Source organism: Podarcis gaigeae, assembly GCF_964106915.1.
Source record: "Podarcis gaigeae genome assembly, chromosome: 7".
NCBI lineage: Eukaryota > Metazoa > Chordata > Lepidosauria > Squamata > Lacertidae > Podarcis > Podarcis gaigeae.
The window spans coordinates 66,113,380-66,132,378 of NC_139683.1; the positions used below are offsets into that span (position 1 = coordinate 66,113,380).

An 18,999-nucleotide genomic window follows, 5' to 3' on the forward strand; every position below is an offset into this window, starting at 1 on the left:
TTTCATTCCGGAGCGAGGAGAGTGCAACTTGATCCGCATACCTACTCCTGTGTGCGAGGGAAGCATTGGCCTCGGGCCGCGCGGAGGAGCTATATACGCGCGAGGGAGGAGAGGGCAGGGCGACGTGCGCGTGTGTGGCCAGTCCCAGAACTATCATTCTCCAAGTTGCTGTTCCTGCCGCCGCCGCGGCTTCTGCTGAAGCTACCAGCCCAGCCCGCCCCTTCGGAGCTCGGAGGTGTCTTCTCATTGGCTATGTCACCGGGGCGGGGCGGGGTCTCCAAGTCTCGAAAGAAAAAGGGAGGGGGGAAGGGAAAGAGGGGAGGAAAGAGGAGGGGAGGAAAGGAGCCCTGCGAGTGCGTAAAAAAGTCCTCGCCTTGGTGACGGATGCTCAAAAGTTCAGGAGTTTTTCCAAATGCTTCTCCGAGCAGCGCGCCGCTGAAAAGAGACTGTAGGAGAAACGGAGGCAGGAGGCCGCGCTGAACAACCGCAGACCGCTTGGGGAAGGTGGTTTTTTGGGGTCTTTTTTTCTTACTTGAGTCCGAGAAAGAGAGAGAGAGAAAATATCCGGTCTCTCGCGCCCCTCCAACCAACGCACGCTGCTGCTTCTTTTTGGTTTCCTTCGCCTGCCTCGGTCTTTATTCCTTTTTTAAAGGAAGAAAACTCAACCTGTTGTCCACCCCCGTGGAAGAAGAAAAAGAAAGGGAAGGAAAGGCGCTCGGGAAATAAGCGACGAGGGGGTTTTGTGCGCTCTGCTTTACGCAAAGGAGCGCGCGCGATTCCAGTTTCGCCCTTGATGGAAGTAACTGGCTTTTCCTCTCGGCGGCGGCCGCTTCCGTGGAGAGTCGGCGCCTTGTTTTAAGAAGAACAAGAAGGAGTAGCAGCAGCAGGAAGAAAAGGAGACTTATTTCCCCTCCCTACGACCATCATCAACCCACCCCCCTCTCCTTCGCCCCGGGTCCTTTCCATTTATTTAATTTTTTGGCCCTCTTGAGTGGGGGAGGGGAAAGCAGCAAACTTTAACGGGACCCCGAAGTTTTCGTCCGCTTGCTTGCTTGCTCCCTTTTCGGGGGAGGAAGCGGGGCGGAAAGGAAAGATCCTGGTCGCCTCTTCTGGTTTATACTTTTTTGGCTCTGGAGCTGCGGAGGGGTGGAGGGGGGAAAGCAAAGGCGGAGGCGGCGGCGGAGGAGGAGGCGGCGGAGGAGGAGGCGGAGGAGGCCAGTCTGCTGCTGCTGTTGCTGAAGCTGCTGCCGCTTGGTCCGGCTGGCTGGCTGGCAGGGAGGCCATGCAGGCGCGCTACTCGGTCTCCAGCCCCAACTCGCTGGGAGTGGTGCCGTACCTGGGCGGCGAGCAGAGCTACTACCGCGCGGCGGCCGGAGGGGGCTACGCGGCCATGCCGGCCCCGATGAGCATGTACTCTCCGCACCCGGCGGCCCACGAGCAGTACCCAGGCGCCGGCGGAGGAGGAGGAGGCGGAGGCGGTGGTGGAGGCGGCATGGGCAGGCCGTACGGCCCTTACCCGCCTCCGCCGCAGCCCAAGGACTTGGTGAAGCCTCCGTACAGCTACATCGCTCTCATCACCATGGCTATCCAGAACGCGCCGGATAAGAAGATCACACTGAACGGCATCTACCAGTTCATCATGGAGCGCTTCCCCTTCTACCGGGACAACAAGCAAGGCTGGCAGAACTCCATCCGCCACAACCTGTCGCTCAACGAGTGCTTCGTCAAGGTGCCCCGGGACGACAAGAAGCCCGGCAAGGGGAGCTACTGGACCCTGGACCCGGACTCGTACAACATGTTCGAGAACGGCTCGTTCCTGCGCCGACGGAGGCGCTTCAAGAAGAAAGACGCCGTCAAGGACAAGGAGGAGAAGGAGCGCCTCCATAGCAAGGAGCAGACGCAGCAGCAGCAGCAGACGTCGACTCGACAGCAACACCAAGACGGAGGTGGGCAGCAGCAGCAGCAGGCGCCTCCGGTGAGGCTGCAGGACATCAAGACGGAGAACGGCTCGACGTCGCCCCCTCGAGCGCTGTCCCCGCTGGGAGGCGCGCCCGTGGCCAAGATCGAGAGCCCCGGGAGCTCCAGCGCCAGCAGCCTCTCCAGCGGAGCGGGGAGCCCGCACGGCGGCGGCGGCGGCGGCAGAGCGCTGGGCTTGGACCCCCCGACGGCCGCCGCCGAAGCGCCTCCCAGCCAGCACCCGCACGCCCACCACCCGCACCACCACTCTCACCAGCACGCCCACCACCATCACCACCACCACCCGCATCTCCACCACCCGCCGCCGCCCCATCACCACCCCGGAGGGCCCCCCGGCGGGGCGGGCGCCGGCGGCTTCAGCGTGGACAACATCATCATGACCTCCCTGCGCGCTTCCCCGGGGCAGGGCGCCGGGGAGCTCTTGGCTTTGCCCCCCACGGCCGGCACCGCAGCCCCGCCGTCGTCGTCGTCGTCCAGCCCCTCGAGCGCCTCGACGTCGCGGACCTCGGCGCTGCCGCCGCCTTCGCTGGCGCTCAGCAGCTGCTATTCGCCGGCTGCGGCTGCGCAGAGCGCGCTCTACAGCGCCCCCTGCAGCCAGGGCGTCAACACGACGGGCAGCAGTGCCATCACGCAAGCCGGCGGCGGCGGCGGCGCCAATAGTTATCACTGCAACTTGCAGGCCATGAGCCTCTACGCGGCCGCGGCGGCCGCGGCTGCAGCTGCTGCCGGCGGAGAAAGAGGCGGCGGAGGCCACCTGAGCGGCAGCCCGGTGGAGCAGGACCCCCTTCCCGAGTACAGCCTGGCGGCCAGCAGCAGCAGCAGCGCCTCTTCCCTCAGCCTGAGCCCTCAGGAGGGGCACCCGCAAGGCGGCGGCGGCGGCGGCGGCCGCCTGGCTTCGTGGTACCTCAACCAGGCCACGGCGGTGGGCGAGCTCGCCCATTTGGCGCCCGCCTCAGCCGCGGCGGCGGCGGCTGCTGCTGCTGCAGCGGCCGCCGCTGCCGCCGCCTCGTCGTCCCCGTCGCCGTCGCCGTCGGGCTACCCGGTGCAGCAGCAGAACTTCCACGCCGTGAGGGAGATGTTCGAGTCGTCGCAGCGCCTGGGCCTGAGCAACTCACCCGTCAACGGCAACGCGGCGGCGGCGGCGGCCGCCAGCAGCTGCCAAATGGCGTTCCCGGGCAGCCAGCCGCTCTACCGGCCCTCGGGCGCCTTCGTCTACGACTGCAGCAAGTTCTGACCGAGGAGAGCGGCGAGGGGAGAAGCGGGCCCTCAGCCGCCGCCGCCGCCGCCGCCGCGCTCTGAGGGGACGCTGGAGAAGCCGTGTTTCCACTATAAACACAAACACACAAACACGGCGCTCGGCGCTCCCGAAGCCCGCGCAAAACCTCCACAGACTCTTACCCAAAGACAGCCTTTTTATTAACTAAGGACATGGTTTGTTAAAGGACAGTGTTACTCCAAATAACACGTAAGTTTGTGCTTTTCTTCCTTGCCTTAAAAGCAACCCTCCCCACACCCAAAAAGAGAGGGTGCCTTCTTCCCTCGCCTCCCTCTCAGAGAGGCTCTGCCGGCCGCCTTGTGTGGCTCCCACCCCGCGCGCCCTTTTGCGCCAGCCTTATTGGCTGCTGGTCCGGCGCTTGGTTGGGCGCCGGCGACTGAGCGCGCGGGAAATGCCAGCCAACCAGCGGCGAGAGTCTCGCGGGGATAAGTCAGCGGCTCCATCGAATTCCACCGGGTGGTGTGGATCGCAGCCCTCAATGAAGGCGCAATCCGGGTTCGCTCAAGCCCATGCGAGTTTCGCCCCTGGTTTGCAAACGCCGCCGCCTTACAAAGCCCCTTCCTTTCCTCTCCCCTGCAAGGACTCCTTTATACGCAAGGATTTGTTTCGAAAATGTAAATGGATGCATAGTAATTTATTTTTAAATCTGTAGTTGGATCTTTTGGACCAAACACCAGAAAGTGTTCTTTTTACCCCACCCCCTCAATGCTTTCAGAAAGGTTGACTTTAAAATAACGTTAAACATTGATTTTTGTTTTGTTTTATTTTCATTTATATATATAAATGGGGAGCTGTATTAATCTTATTTTATCGTTTATCATTTTTTTCCTTTTTTTGTTGGAGATACCCTGAAGTTACTGCCTTGCTTGTTTATTAATAAATTACCATTCAGTTGGACTGAGACCATATACGTCTGGATATATTAACCCCACCTTTTAAAGGAAAAAATTAAAAATCCTACAGCTGAAATGTTGATGGTAGAATTACTTTCTTCCAGTGTGGGCTAAGTGAAAAATACATTTTTTAAAAAAAAAATGTTTCTTGGGTAACTCGCTCCCATCAACCGGTTAAACCAAAAACAACAGAATTTAAGCTTCTGGTTAGTCCTAAACTTGTAAATAAATATCATTTATGTCAATCGATTTTTAAAAATCTATGTTGGGTGTGTGGGCTTGGATGCGGCTGGAATCGACTTAAAAACAAATGTTGATTCCACTGGCTGTTGCTCAGGTTGCTGCTGCTGCTGTTACTTATGAGTTCTGACTATTATGGTTATTAATCTTAGCGAATAGGTGGAAAATGTAAGCCACCAAGCCATCACTGTTGCGAGGCAGCAGATGCAGAGGGCTTGAGCTATTTGACAAATACTGGAGCTTAGAAATATATCCGCGGAAGGCCCAGGGCCGTAATTTGTCCCATATCAAGAGGAAGGCGTTAAAGAAGTCGCAGGAGGTCCTGATCTTCATTTGCAAATTAATGCGTGCTTTTATGAAAAAAAATGTGACATTTATGCATGTGCAGGTTTCTGAATTTTCTAAATATAGGCAGCTATATTTTATAGAATAGTAATAAGATCCTTAAAACCCTTTCTTCCAATGTGAACTAATAGGGGAGGGGGGGCTGCTCAATTCTCTCCCCCGAACATGTTTGTTGGGCAATTCGTTCCACAAACGATGGCGTCAGTTCTTAAGGTCGCCAGTTCTTAAGTATTTTTTGCTGCTTTCCCAGGGAGCGATTCTATATACACAAAGAACTGAGAAGGAAAACTAGTCTCCCTTCCTCATTGTTACCTAGAGTTGGAGTCATTTTCCCTCTCTCTCTTACGCAAACAAACACACTTTAAGCAGAAGAAACCCCCTTTGCGGATGGCTGCAAATAGCAACGGGTGATGTTTTGGTCAAATGTAGAAACTCGCCTTCAGGTCATCTCTCAATGAGGTTTGCAAGGAATGGAGGAAACACCTTTGCCCACTTCGTGAATAACCCAACAAAATGCAATTTAGCCTTTTATCTGCGAAGGATCGGCCGCGCTGTCAGAGGCGAGGCTGTCTTTCTGGGGAGCCTCCGGTGAGCATTTTTCAAGAGAATGCAGCTCCTATCAGGCGCTCTTATCGGAGGCAACACTTGGCAGTAATTGCTCCCGGGTTGTTAAAGGCCGCAAACAGTAAATAAATCCGGACTAATTTAATTAAAACCTGAGTAGGCGCCTTCTCATCTTAGTCGTGCTTCCAGAGTAGCAAGCCAGCAAGAGCTCAGAAACTTGGGGACGGATTTTCCTCGCTTTTTAGTGCATTTCCCTATCGGAATTAATCTCACGCAATTGCACTCTTGTGATCTTGTGTGTTTGTTTGTGAATTGGGCATTTGCTTCCTTTTTCAAAGCGCTTCTAATTGTGAGACGTAGACCCGGATTGAGGGTGACGCTGTGCGGATTTACCCTATGTATGTGGCTTGTTTGAAAGTAGGAGTCCTACAGAGCGCAATGGCATTTACTCTCAGGAAAGCGTTTGCAACCTCGGAATTGCACCCTGGGAACGATTTTCCCCTCCTTTATTTGCGAAGAGCACTTTCGAAATGCGGCAAAATACTTTAATTATTAGTAGGTCAGCTGCTAGTCTATATAGCTTGGACTTGAATTTAAACCACAGTCCGATCTGCAATTCAGTTAACCTAAAGTTATTAAATATGTAAGGACTCGGGAGTAAAGAAGTTAAAATTAGCAGGCCTGTCTAGAATATGAAATCGGCCTAACCTCAAAATACTTGATTTTAACCGTGTTAGGGATGGAGTTGTCACTCTTTTTAAGGCACCTACTTGCTACATTCCATTGAACTCAATGGTCCTGAGTGAGCCTGCTGAAGTTTGCTTTGGTACACAGCTTGCGATATGGCCTTAACTGATCTGGCCTTAGCGCGACTAGCGATTTCCGATTCAAAGAGAGCTCCAGGAAAGTAGCAGGATCGCTTTCGATTTGATCTTTTTTTATTTCGGAATAGATTCGTATAGATGAGCCTTTGTACGTTTTGTGCTTAACACATCCAGTTCTATCTAGGAGTATCTAGCAAACCAGAGCATGTGGCTAGTTGAAGTTGGCTCTCCGAAGGCGAAACAAACCATGGAAACGTTTTGGAAGCCCCATTCAATCCAGTGGAAGAGAATCGGCCTGGCTTTGTGCTTCATTCTCCCACTGAAATCAGACTGCAGCGCTCATGGGCATTTATAATTTTGGCTGACTCTCGCGCGCTCTTTGTGTTTTGTACATATAAGGAGCCAGGGAGAAAGGAAAGGAATAATCGGAGGTGGGCAACCTCGTGTGTTGTCACAACCCCTTCAGTTTATTAGCTGTGTCTTTTCAGAGCTGGGGTGGGGAAACCAGGTTGAGGAACCTCAGAGGTGGTCCCACCACGTTCAACTGAGGCGTCGGTGTGCAAGCCATCAATGGGAGACACTCTTGGTTTCAGTGAGCTCATAAACAGGGAATTTACGAACTGTGCTTATGGCGGGCTTATTCCTTAGGTCTTTTCTTTCCAACCCCCCCCCCCCTCTCCACCCCAATGTCCTTTGTGAGAGAAGACAGAGTGGCGGGGAGGAGAGTCCTTCTTCGGATGATGTTTGTTTGCTGATCGCCTCGATTTCCACTGGCGAAAGCTACTTCCTGCCTTCCCAGTAGTCCGCAGCCAGATGGGATCAGAGGACCCCATTTGCAGGAGCAGAGGCCACGACAAAATACATAGATTTGGGGGCAAACGGCGTAGGAAGAAGAACTGGGTTTCAGTGCGTGCCACAAAGCCAGACAGCCGATTAAGACACCCACCCACCCCCCTTTTAAGGCGGAGAGTCGACATCCTACGACCACCTACTCCGAAGCGAATCTCCCTAAAATCGGTGAGACTTACTCTCACGTAAAATGGTTGGGCTGCGGTCCGGGTGAAGTGTGGCTAAGACTTAAGTCTTTTAGTCCCTTCCCCCTTTTATTTCTTAAGAAACATTCAGACCCCTTTCCAGGGAAATGAGAGCGAGGCATCTTTGATCCCAACTAGGCATGGCTGTTAACTTTTCCCCTTTTTTGCGAGGAATCCTATTCGGAATAAGGGAATTTCCCTTAAAAAGGGGGGAAGTTGACAGCTATACAACTAGGCATGGAATCAGCATGGCCCATAACATTTACTTGGGGTAGTGAAGTCCCCTTTAAACACAGTATAGTCTACTCACAGGTAAAAATGTATAAAGTGGGGCGGAGGAAGCTGCGTTGCTGTAATATCGGAACAAAGTTTCCAGGAATGAGAAGCAAAGAGCCTTTTGAACCCTTGCGACTAAGTCTTAAACCCCTGGGGCTTGTAGGCGTCACTCTTCGGTTGCTTTAAGAGCTGGCTAGTTCGCCCTCCCTCAGATAACTTTTTCTCTTTTAAAAAAGGAATCTAGATGGGAGTCTGTCCCCGTTGATGTGAACAGAAGTTGTTCCCCGTAAGACCAGCCCTCTAAAGCTATATCCACCAGACTCTTTATTCTCTTTCTTCGTCATTTCTATGTGCATTAGGGTGATAGTATCCAGCGGCTACAGCTCCCAGGGAGTTGACAGGAGATGACATGAGGTCAGGATCCGGATTGCAGTCTGACCCAACCAGCGCGCAGGGAAGCCTTTCTTTAGACAAAAGAGGCCACTCAGTTGCGCTCTTGTTTCACCACTCGCCTGCTCCCAAGCTGTTCGTTACTCGCTGTTTACTCCTCGGTTGCCACCTTTTGTTTTGTTTTGAAGGCACACGTGTGAGGAGGAGGAGGAGGAGGAGGGAAACCCGCCAGCTACAGGTGGATCGGCAGACGGGCCCTGTCACTCCCCCGGCACTCCCTCCCAGACCCCCAAGCCAGGGAACAGCAGAGAGATCGATGCTTTCGGAAAGGGAGACGAGGAGGGGTTTCTAGAAACCTGCCTCGCGTGTTGGACTAAGAAGGAGGCCTTGGAAGAGATAGACGTAGGCGAGGAAAGGATGGAGACAGCAGGAAGGTCAGGGAATTGCTCGCCTTCATATACTCAGGCCAAGCAACTGAGCCTGGTGCGCAGGTGAGCCTGGCTCAGGCTGGAGCCCCTCTCTTGCTCCAGAGGAGTACCACCGAGGGACTTGGTCTTGCTGATGGCTGCCCATGAATAGAGCCTTTGTGCTGGCGTCTCCTTGACGCAGTCCAGGCCTCCCTACCTCCACTCCTCACCCTGCTGGCCTGCACGTGGTCCCGGGAGAATGAAATGCGGCCGCCCGCCCCCCGAATTTTTACGCACCAAATGGCGGCGAGGGGGAGCTCGGAGGCCCGTAGCTAGACAGTGAATCACGGTAAATTGGGACCGGCTCCAGCAGGCTGTGGGGGAGCGAAGGGAGCTGCCGCTACTCCAGCTTCTAGGCCTCTCCCACTGCCCGGCCTGATGGGGCTGGAAGATACCTAACTGTTCTCTTGATAGCATTTACTACTCCTCGCCCTCTAGCTGAGCAGCCCTCAGATCAAGCGATCCGCAGCCCTCTGAACTGTCGTCCCGCGCTGCAAAATGGAGTGGGTTATGTATCGAAGAGAAAAGCGTGCGAGGTCCAGCGCATAATTCAGGATGCTTGTCAAAGGCTGCGACGCACGCAAAGCAGGTTTGCTTGGATGCGAGCGCCTTTGACGCCCGTGGGGCTTGGTTCCAGGTAGATGCGTGACAACTTTCGGGGTAGAAGAGAAATCATTGTGCTGATCTTTCTGGCCTGGGATGTTATGTCTATCTAGAATCTAGAGATAAAGGGAGAGGTAGATAATTTTAAAACTGCGTGTAAACAGTTCATTTAACTTTTTGTAGAGGCTTATTTTATGTCAAAAGGAAATTGGTCAGAGAAGGGATGTGCGTGGGTACAGCGTGGGAGTTGCCCTAGTTTCACTGCACCCATTCACCATCCACGTAAGCCAAAGGTTCCTGACACGAATGTTATTTAGCGCCTTAAAAACACACAAAAAAAAACAAGGCAAATCCTACAGATTAACTAGATTGCGTATAGAGCTGCTCAAACGGCAACGTCAGTTCAGACGACACTGGGTATGGAAAGTTTGAACGTCTAACTTCTGAACCGCGGGCTACGATCCATCCTCCTGCTTATATGCAAAAGCTTCAGCTTTACAGAAATTGGTGGCACAGGATGCTTACATAATCTCCCCTCTCTTTGAATTAATGGGCGGTGGGGGTGTTCCCCCATGAAGAAAAGAAATCGATCATGTTCAGGTTTTATTCATGTCGACAATGTTTGGAGTTATTCCGTATGAGGAATCCGAATCTGATTTAGGGTACAGTCCTAATGCACGTTTACCTAGGAGTAAGCTCCACTGAACTCAGTGGAACATATTTCCGGGTAAACATGCCTAGATTTGAGGTGTACACCCGATTTTAAATATGTTGAATTCAGATTGAAATTAGATCTTTTATTTATGCTGACTTTGGCCGTCTTAAATCCAGGCGCTTCTTCTCCATTGTGATTTGCAACGGGGGAAACTCTGCAACTGTAAATGTTTTAGTCCTTTGTGATCTGTCTGCTAAGTCCAAATGTTGACTGAATAGAAAACTTGTGCCTCTGCCAAATGAAGGCTGCAATCCTAAACCCGCTTACTTAAAAGCAAGCCCCACCGAAGTCAGCTGAACTCTATGACATACTAAGTTGTCTAGGTCCTAAAATAGGTAAAGCTTTTGTAAAATGAGTTTTGTTCACAAAAGTCTAAGGAGCTCAGGATTTTGCTCGGAATGCTGTTTACTTACAGATACTTTGAAATACTGTATATGTTTTATTAATACAAAAAGACGTTCCTGGCTTTTCTATCCAGGAAAAAAAAATATTTTTAGATTTCCTCATGAGAAGCCTGATAACATCTCCCCCCTCCAGTGCTTGAATTCACAGGCTTCCTATGTTGAAAGAGCGCTGGGGCTTTCCATCGGGTTCCTTCCTTTGGTCATGTTAACTCTCACCAAAAAGCGCCTCTTCCCCTCCTCTCCCGGGCCTGTGGGATTTAATATAATCTTTTATCAGGCGCTGCAAGAGAAATATCGATACTGCCAGCAATGCATCCTTATACGGGGTCACGTTCAGCTGAAATTTGGCTCGATTAGAATTATTACATGGCAAATTGTCAAAATAACATTTATCACGTGGACACGAACCGCAATAGATACAGTTTAGTTACCTGGTTAGCTAGCATTCATTGCACAGCTGTGGGCCACACAGAGAGTGCATCTGCTCTGTGCATCCATAATATTATATAAAATATTTAAAGTATTTTGATAGTCTCCTAGCCTCCTTTAACTCGGCAGTAATGTTTTATCCAGCCCATTTGTCTCAACTTTTGAAATAGGTACCAAAGCTCTCTTGTTTCACCCTGAAACACTAATCAGTGCCAATCTCAAACACGCACCCACCCCACCCCTCCTCTCTTTTAAAACCCTACTGTGGGGCTTTCTCCTTGTTGCTCTTTTTCTTATTTCTTTCTCTCTCCCACCCCCAATAAATCCAACTATTTGTGTGGGGTTTTGTTACATCACTTTCCATATTTGAGGAAGTTTTTCCGATTATTTTGGGGGGTTACTCAGAGATCTTTCTCCAAGCCTGCTATACAGTCTTCTTCTTCCTCTCCAGACTTTTGCTAAAGATGATCAGATGCCGGTCCTACTGCTTATTGGGAATTAAGCCCACCCCCCGCACCCCTCAGTTGAATGGACCAGGCTCCCAATGAAGTGTGGGGAGGATTTCAGCACGAGATGTAAAGAGGAAGGTTTGGGACAAAACTCACGCCTGGGTTGATTTTGCACCAGTCCCATTGGAAACGACGGCGGATCTCACCTCTCTCCCTCCTCCCCCCACTAGGCTGGAAGTGTCGTCCTATCCCTAAAATCAGGCCAAGCCGAAAAGGGAATCCGATTTAATCAGAGCAGTGGGCCGAAGGGGAGGCGGGGAGCAAGCGAAAGGATGTCCACCATCCGTGTCCTTCCAGAGGAGCAGCCTAATGGGCGATTGTGTTTTATTTTAATTAACCGGCGTCTCATTTAACGAAACAATCGCCAAATGCCTCCAGTGGGAGGAAGAAGCGTTAAGTTCACCGAGAAGGAAACCATGTGTAGGGAGATCCGCGGTGCGCTTGAAATAGCCCCGGCTTCTGCAGTAACCAGGAGCTAGCAGGGCCTGCCTCGCAAGCCGTCCGGAGGGTCTTTCTTACCCTGTACAGGAGACGCAAAACCCCCAGCAAGAGAAGAAGGTGGAGGAGAAAGGCAGCCATCCCCCCCCAACACCCCGGAACTGGAGGGGTGGGGATGGGGGTGTGTGGAAAGGGAACGACCCCCCCCCACCCAGAGAAAGGGCAGGATCGCATTTTTTTACAGCCCTGGTACCTGGGAGTGGTAAGGAGAGGAAAAGGGGTTGTCTGGGAATGGCTCATTAGGGATGACAAATGTATAGAGGAGATCAACACCCGGCACTCTTCCGCCGGCCCCCATCCTATACACTCTTAACCGAGCGCAAGTCTAAAGGATGTAAGCTTGCTTAGGATCTCATCCTCAGAAGTGACTGGGCAGAAACTCCCGTTAAGAGTCTGGCATGCCGAACCAGTGAAGGAAAAGCGCCCTGCGCTCCAGCCTTTTCACAAAGGCTTGGTGGGAACGACCACGCTCGTTCCTCTACCGATCCGGGATAGAAGACCACCTCCACAAACTAGCCCATTACAAATCGCTTGTACTTATATGCCCCTGACGTTGTTTGGTTGCTGTGTCTCTCCCCCCCCCCTTTTATTTTTGTTTTGTTTTCGAATGCCTCTCCAAGCCAAATAGTTAATCCGAAAAGAAAGCAGAAACCAAAACCCGAAGGTAGGTGGTCCGCTTCAACACATTACACCCCGCACTAGCCCTAAACAAAAAACCCCAAACCCACAGGGATCCCGCCGACAAGACCCGCGAGTCCCTTGCCACATCCATAGAGCAGGTCGGGCGAGGCAGGCGTCGGAGGCGAGGCCTGCTATGCAGGAGGGGCCGTCGCAGCAGGGCCCGGAGCTCTGAAAAACCGTGTCCTCGAAAAGCAACAGTGAGCTTGAGATCACGCTATATACTTGCTTTGGCTTTTAAATCAAAGCGGTGGTCGTCGTAGTTAAATCACCTCGGAATTCTTCCGCGCTTTTCTTACAAAGAAAGAAACACCTAGCGGCTCTCAAGGGCGGGGGGCGGCAGGCGCCTATTTGGCACCGAAATCGAATCCCATTTGGAGTCGGCCGGTCACTGCCGCGGAGTTTTGGCCGCCTTGTAGGGGAATTCGGGGCAGAAGCGGAAGCCTGGGCCTGGGTCTTTGTTCTGCAGCTTTCCAGACATTTTCTGACACACACCTCCTCTCTCTTTTTCTCTTTTGGGTTACTTAAAGAAGCCTATCTATCCGCCCCACAACCTGCGCCCCACCGTTGGTCGTTTTATTTTCGTTTGTTTTCTTGGCTGCTGCTGCTTCCCCCCCCCCCCGCCTTCTCCTCCCTCTTTTTCTTCCCGTGACCGACTTCCAATTTAGTAGCATATTGAGCATATTATATATGGGGCGGGGGGCGCGCGGAGGCCGCTGTAATTTCAACCCGAATGTATATATATATATATATGAGGAGAGAGGGAGAGAGCCTGAGAACGGGCCGCGCTTGCCCAGGCGACCTCCAAACCAGATCGGCCGGAGCCCCCAAACCCGAGACTCCCGAGTGCCTTAATCGCTTTGTTGACAGAAGCCTCCGTTTCCTCCGAAGTCGCTCCCGAAGGCGCGCACTGAGAAGCAAATTCCGTGTGCATTTCAGCGGAACTTGAACGCGTTCCAAGAGAGCCTTTTTTTTTTGGGGGGGGGGTGGGCCGGAGGGGAGATGGAAATAAAAAGGGGGCACACGGTGGCGCGCGCACAGCACACACCACCTCCTGAAATCAATGTGACTTTGTTCCACCCCGCGCGTTTTCGGATCGATTTATTAGGGCAGCAGGAACTGGACTCGCCGGGCCACTGGGGTGTGCGGACTGGCGGGGGTGCTGTTCCGTCTTCGCTAACAGTTTGGCCTTTGATTTAAAAGCAGGGACCCGCTTGATCCGGTGCCAGCAAGGAAAGACGCAGAAGCCAGGAGCGCCCCTGGATTGGCTCTGGGTTCAGGGACAAGGCATGCTTCTTTTGTGTGTGGAGGGGTTCCCCCAAAGTGTCTAGGAGCTTCCTCCTCCTGCCCTCTGCCCCCCACAAACCAGCCTTCGATTTACCTATCAAATATTTCACCTTATTACAGAGAATAGATTAGGGAGGTAGGGAAACCGTTCTGAATTAAAAACCAAACCAAACCAGTAGCTTTATTCCCTGCATATTGGAGACTATTTTGCTTTTGCTGCTGCTGTTGTTTCTACAAAGCTTCTGCTGCGGTGGATGGGGGTTCGCCCTGGCAGGAAAGACAGAAAAAGGGAGGCAGATCAGCCAGGGGTTTCTGACCGCCGGTGGGTCTTTCGATGAGAATGGAGGGTCCAGCGCTCTTTATCCTTCCCTCTCTTTCCCCTAAATAAACAGATCTGAGTCGACCTGGGTGGGCAGAAGGGAACAATTTGTGAGCCAAGGAGCGAGCCTTACCTGCAGGAGATTTTCACCTGACCTCTTGCTGGAGAGGTTGGGGGTAAGCGGGTGGGGGTGAGCGGGTGGGCGGAGAATTCAGACTCCATATATTACAAGCCCGAGGAAAATCCAGCTCAATTTCGCTCGACCTTTTTTTCCCTTTTCCTCAAATAGAGAAAATTCTCCCTCTTCTCGCCCCCCTCTGCCGCCCTGCCCCCATCACCCCTGGGAGAAGGCAGGAAAACCAACACATTTGGAGCTATTAACTCTTCAGAGAGCTGAGAGGCGAACTGGATGCCTCTTGCCTGCCGCTCTCAGAACTGTGCCTGCCCTTAAAACAAGCAAGAATAAGCGTGGATCAAAAGCGCAAAGTATGCCAAAAGGCAAGGAGACCTTCTAATGAATTTCTACTTTTAAAATTATTTGCGCGTCAGAAAATGCCCAAGGAAGGGGCCCCTAAAATCACCGGGAGCAAGCAAGCGCCATTTCAATCCAGCAGATGCCAGAGTGCTTTTTTTATTGGATAAAAATTCTTTCAGAGCGGTGCTTTGATAAAGCATAGAATCCAATGCGATAATTATTAAAAAGCAATGCTCAGTGTATCAATGCCCGCTCGTCAAGGAAAGACCCCCTTTCTAAATGTTCTTTAAAGCCACGGTCTTAAACACACTTTCTAGATGATAGATCTTGACTTTTTTATATATTAAAAAAAGTCAAGAGAAAGGCGCGCTACTGTTTCTGTTGTTTGCCCCGAAGTGGGCTCTAATTTGAGGGGCTCGGCGTAGCTCTCATGCCAAATGTCAACTTAGGAGGGAGCGAGCATTAAGAAAAGGGCGGCGGAGAGGGCAGGACGAGACAAAAAGAGGGAACAACCGTCGGGCAGAAGCAGCTCTGAGAAAGAACTGCGCACACTTTCTGTGGGATTATTAAGCCGCGAAAACGTGCAAGGTCTAAACGCTCTTTCTCTCTCATTTAGAAGGTTTAAAAACCAATTTCTTAGAAGGCATCTGCAGAAACCACACCGCCATTCCACTCCCCGAAACACCCCTTCCAAAACAGCCGAGGATTGCCAAGGAAAGCGGTGAGGCGCGCGAAGCAGGGAAGGCTCCTTTCGAGTAGACTTGGGGAAAGGGCTTCCTTCATTCGCCCTCTGCACATCCCGCGCCGTACCTCTCTCTCGTTTTGTTTTGCTTCCTCGAGCCTGTCAAAACTCGGCCGTGTTTGCCTGTTTCTGGAGTTTGTTGTGTCTGGAGGCAAATGACCCGCCCCTGGGAACAGGGAATGTCATCCCTCCGGCGAACATCTCGCACGACCTGCTCGGGGATTATGATGAGGAACCCTCGCTACAGCAGCAGTTCCAAGCAGAAACCATCTAACGATTCCCCGCGTCGTCGGGGGACGCAGGGGAAGGGGACTGAAGACAGCCCGGCTCCCGCTTCCCTCCGCTGGCCTCTGCGCACAGACAAAGGCAAAGCGGGCATGCCCACCCATTCACCGGACGCTCACAGCAATGGCTGGATTCCTCTGGAGTAAATAGGGGGACGTGTGTTCGGGTGTTGCTCCGTTTTGGAGCGTTAAAGAGACGCGTCTAGATACTACATAGGCCTCTTTGGAGCGGGTTATCTGCGCAGTGCCGGGTCTCAGCCCTTAACAAGCAAGTCCCCGGTTTTCCACGGGGCCTGCCTTCCAGCTGAGTTTTCCACTCAGGGGCGGAGCGGGACTGGCCTTTCCGAAGGACGCCGATCCGTCCTTCTCCCATCGCCTACGTCGATCTCATACCTTCCCAAATCCATCCGTCTCAGCCGTCCGTCTTTGGGGCCTTCGGGCTCCTTTCTAATCACCTATTAGTTTCAGTTTAGGGCTGGGGGCGAGCGGGCAGGGATCATATATCACCCTTTAATTGATACGGCAAGTCTCCCCTATGCAGCTGACCCAGAGCTCTTTTCCAGCCAAGGCAGAGAGGTAATCTTAGAGGGTAACCAGGGTCTCCGCGTCTCTCTGCAAGAGAGAGATAGAGAGAGATCGCCAGACGAAAACCAAAAGGAAATTGTCACTTGTTCGCCAGTGTGTTTATCACATTATAGCTTTTCTCTTCGACAACAGGAGAAGGGACGCTGAGGAGAAGATTGCTGCGTAAGATTGGTGCCTCGGGCTGCGCTCGGGGCTGACACGGCCAGCTTCTGGCTTCCCTGTCCACTACCTTTTCCGTCACCGGTTAGAGACGCAGGCCTGGCCCAAAGAGCCGCTCGCGGTTTCTGGAGCGCTCCAAACAAGTAACTGAAGGGAGGAAGAGGCTTCACACCCGGAGAGCAACCTTAGGAGCGAGGCTGGAAGGAACTGGCTGAGATGTCTGGAATGCCAGCCGCGTTGAGACTGGGCTGTGGGTGCGGGATATGCGAGGGGAAACGCCGGGCAGTCGCAGGCGCCCGCTTGCTGAACCTTGATCCTTGCGAAGCGCCACTCTCCACCCTCTCCACCCTGTTGCGCACAAGCAGAGCAGAAAAGCACCAGGGGCCCAAACTACGGCTCATTCTGGGTTTCAGACACCCTCTTGTCCCCACTCCCTGGTGCCAGAGACTGGTCACCGCCACCAGCTCTCCCACACGCCCCCTCGGGCCCACTTGCCCTTGGAAGTGTGCGACTGAGAGAGATCGAGCCCACGGCTTCTTTTCCCACTTCGAGGCCCGGTGTGATCTTTTTCTTAGAGGAAGAAGGACGGGTAGGCTTGATGGTCACATACACAGAGAGGGCAACAACATATCGCAGCCGCGCCAGGAGCCCATTTTAGGAAACAAAACGCAGCTCCGTGCTGTTTTCCTGCTTTTTTCCGCCAACCTGCACGCGGCAGAGCTGACGGGATGAGCTGGAAGACGCGGGCTGCATGGTCTCTTCTGGTGGGACTTGCCGGTTATTATATAGCCAGCGTCTGAAACAAATCATTCTGCAGTGAAGATGCGAGATGTGCGCATTCCTTGTCGGAAGGAGGATCCCACTGGGCCTTGACAAGGAATGCGAGCTGGCCAAGCAGACCTCCCTCCTCTTCCACCCTCCACAGCAATAAAGCAGTCACCTGCCACGGTGAATGTCAACATGCCAGGGGAGTGATATTGCAGATGGGATGCCAGGACTGGAGTCGTCGGGCGCGGCGGCGGGTGGGGAGAAGACGGCTGCATGCAACCCCCCCCCCCAAATAATAAATCCAGAAGGCCCAGCCCCTGTCCACTTCACCCACTTTTTTCCAGAACTTGGGAGGTAAGTCATGCGAGAAAAAAGGGGGGAGGTCTCCAGCTCCCCATCTTCTCATAATCATCAGGTAGTTTACTTTTCATTAACCCACACGACCCAACTTGCGCTCATCTCACTCAGACAAGACTTGGGAGGTAAGTCTTACAAGGGAAAATAAAACTACATGGTAATTATGATATACCAGGGCTGTTCCTTTAAATTACTTGAACACACCCAAACACCACAACGGAACCGCCATGCTAGGGGACCCCCCTCGAAGGCGCAAAGATCAGGAGCCAGAGTTTCCATAGGATGCTTACTGAGAGTCGTAATAGGCGCAAAAAAGGGTGTAAGCAAAGATAAGGAGCGCAGTGCGAAAAACGTTACGCGCGCCAGCTCCCACCGAATGCAATTACGCATGATTTCAGTGGTACAGTTGCAAGTTTATTTTGCAAGATTTTAGTCTCTTGCCGTTGAACAAAATGTTAAAATGTAGGCTCTATAATAGCACAGTAAAAAACAAAACAGGAATGCCTCTTCTCAGTACCGTCGCTGGGGAACCTCCTTACACCGGGTCCCCTTCCTTTCGCCAGGCTTGTCCACGCCTTGCCTTGCCCTCGCAACACTTCCTAACCCTTTCCGCTCAGCGGCGTTAAGGCGCCACACACCCCAAACTTAAACCTTGGGGACAGCAGTTCTGTAAGGGTAGACTGTGTCTCTTGAATAGAAATGACCACGCTATCTCAGTAAACCTACAATGAAGGCTCAGGGTACTTTAATGTGAGTCCAAACAGCGGACGTACTTTACAAGTGATTTAAATTTGTGGCGTGCATTTCTTTGGGGTGGCGCAGGAGAACCTTCCCTTGGTTGGCGCTGTGAAGCCACCACTTTCCTTGAACTGACATACCAGTTTTGCCACGGAGAAACAAAGAAAACGAGCATCCCTGCACATTCCCTAATAATGGGACCAAGTCAGTCAAAATCCCCCCACTCCCTTTAAATTTAAAAATAAAACATCTGAAGACTGTGTTTTAGCTTCTTGTAGCGCATTATCAGGGCTGTACCTATCCACGATTTCTCAGCACCCCGGTCCCCTCCGGCGCGATTGAGGCCGGCGCCGGGGAGGTGTGGAAGGGTGACCTGTCCTTAAACACAGCCTGACCCTAAACACGTCGCCGTTTTCGATGGCTGTGCGGACTTCCCGAGGGCGCCTGAGCTTTCTCCCGGGACATGCTAGCCCTCGAGAGCCCCGTCTGCATGTCGGTCTGCCGCAGACCCCTTTCGGTCAAAATCAGCCCGGATGCGTGGTTTGAGCGCACTGGAAAAGAAAAAGCAGCGAAGAAGCGCTCTTAGCGCAAAGGCGAACAACACAAGAGAGTCACAGGCAGTGATTTCCAGGGGCTCCGCAGGCCTCGGGTCTAGCTGATCATGTTGGGAAGCAGCAGTTTTATTGGGGAGAGCCAAGTGGCAGCTCAGCTCAGCTCGCCAGCAACTGTCTGAAATCGCCCACATAACTGGCAGTGCCCAGAGCACGGCGAGGGCAGGAGTGAAAGGAAGCCGTCTAGTCCGGACACAGGTCGGGGAGGGAGCGCAGCAGAAAGGAAAGTCACCCCTTTCCCCAGGATGAAGACAAGCGGCCCTGGGAAAACTGAGCGGGCCTCGGCCGGCTGGCAACGCACCCCGTTGGATCCGCGCTCCCGCAGCCACTTGCCCTTCCGTGCAAGGCCTGAAGCAAAGCGCAGAAGCCAAGCGGCTGGCTGGCTCGCTTGCTCCCGAAGGTGGGAACCCTCTCCTCGGCTTGGCAAGCCCAGAGGCGGCTGGCCTCTCCTCGGCCCAGCCAAACAAGAGCCCCTCTTGTTCTCCGAGCGCCCCCCTCCTTCCTTGCACCTGCGTGGAGCTGCGAGTAGCGCCAGGCAGCGGCGGCTAAGCT

The 18,999-nt window shown here is 52.9% G+C and overlaps 1 protein-coding gene across 1 annotated transcript; it reads left to right on the forward strand.

Annotated features, from left to right (window-relative positions):
- The first annotated feature begins 322 nt into the window (after positions 1-322).
- Positions 323-4,268, forward strand: FOXC1 (forkhead box C1). The gene has a single exon (XM_083748804.1). The coding sequence runs from the start codon at positions 1,283-1,285 to the stop codon at positions 3,209-3,211; it is 1,929 nt and encodes a 642-aa protein (XP_083604930.1). The 5' UTR covers positions 323-1,282; the 3' UTR covers positions 3,212-4,268.
- The last annotated feature ends 14,731 nt before the right edge of the window (positions 4,269-18,999 follow it).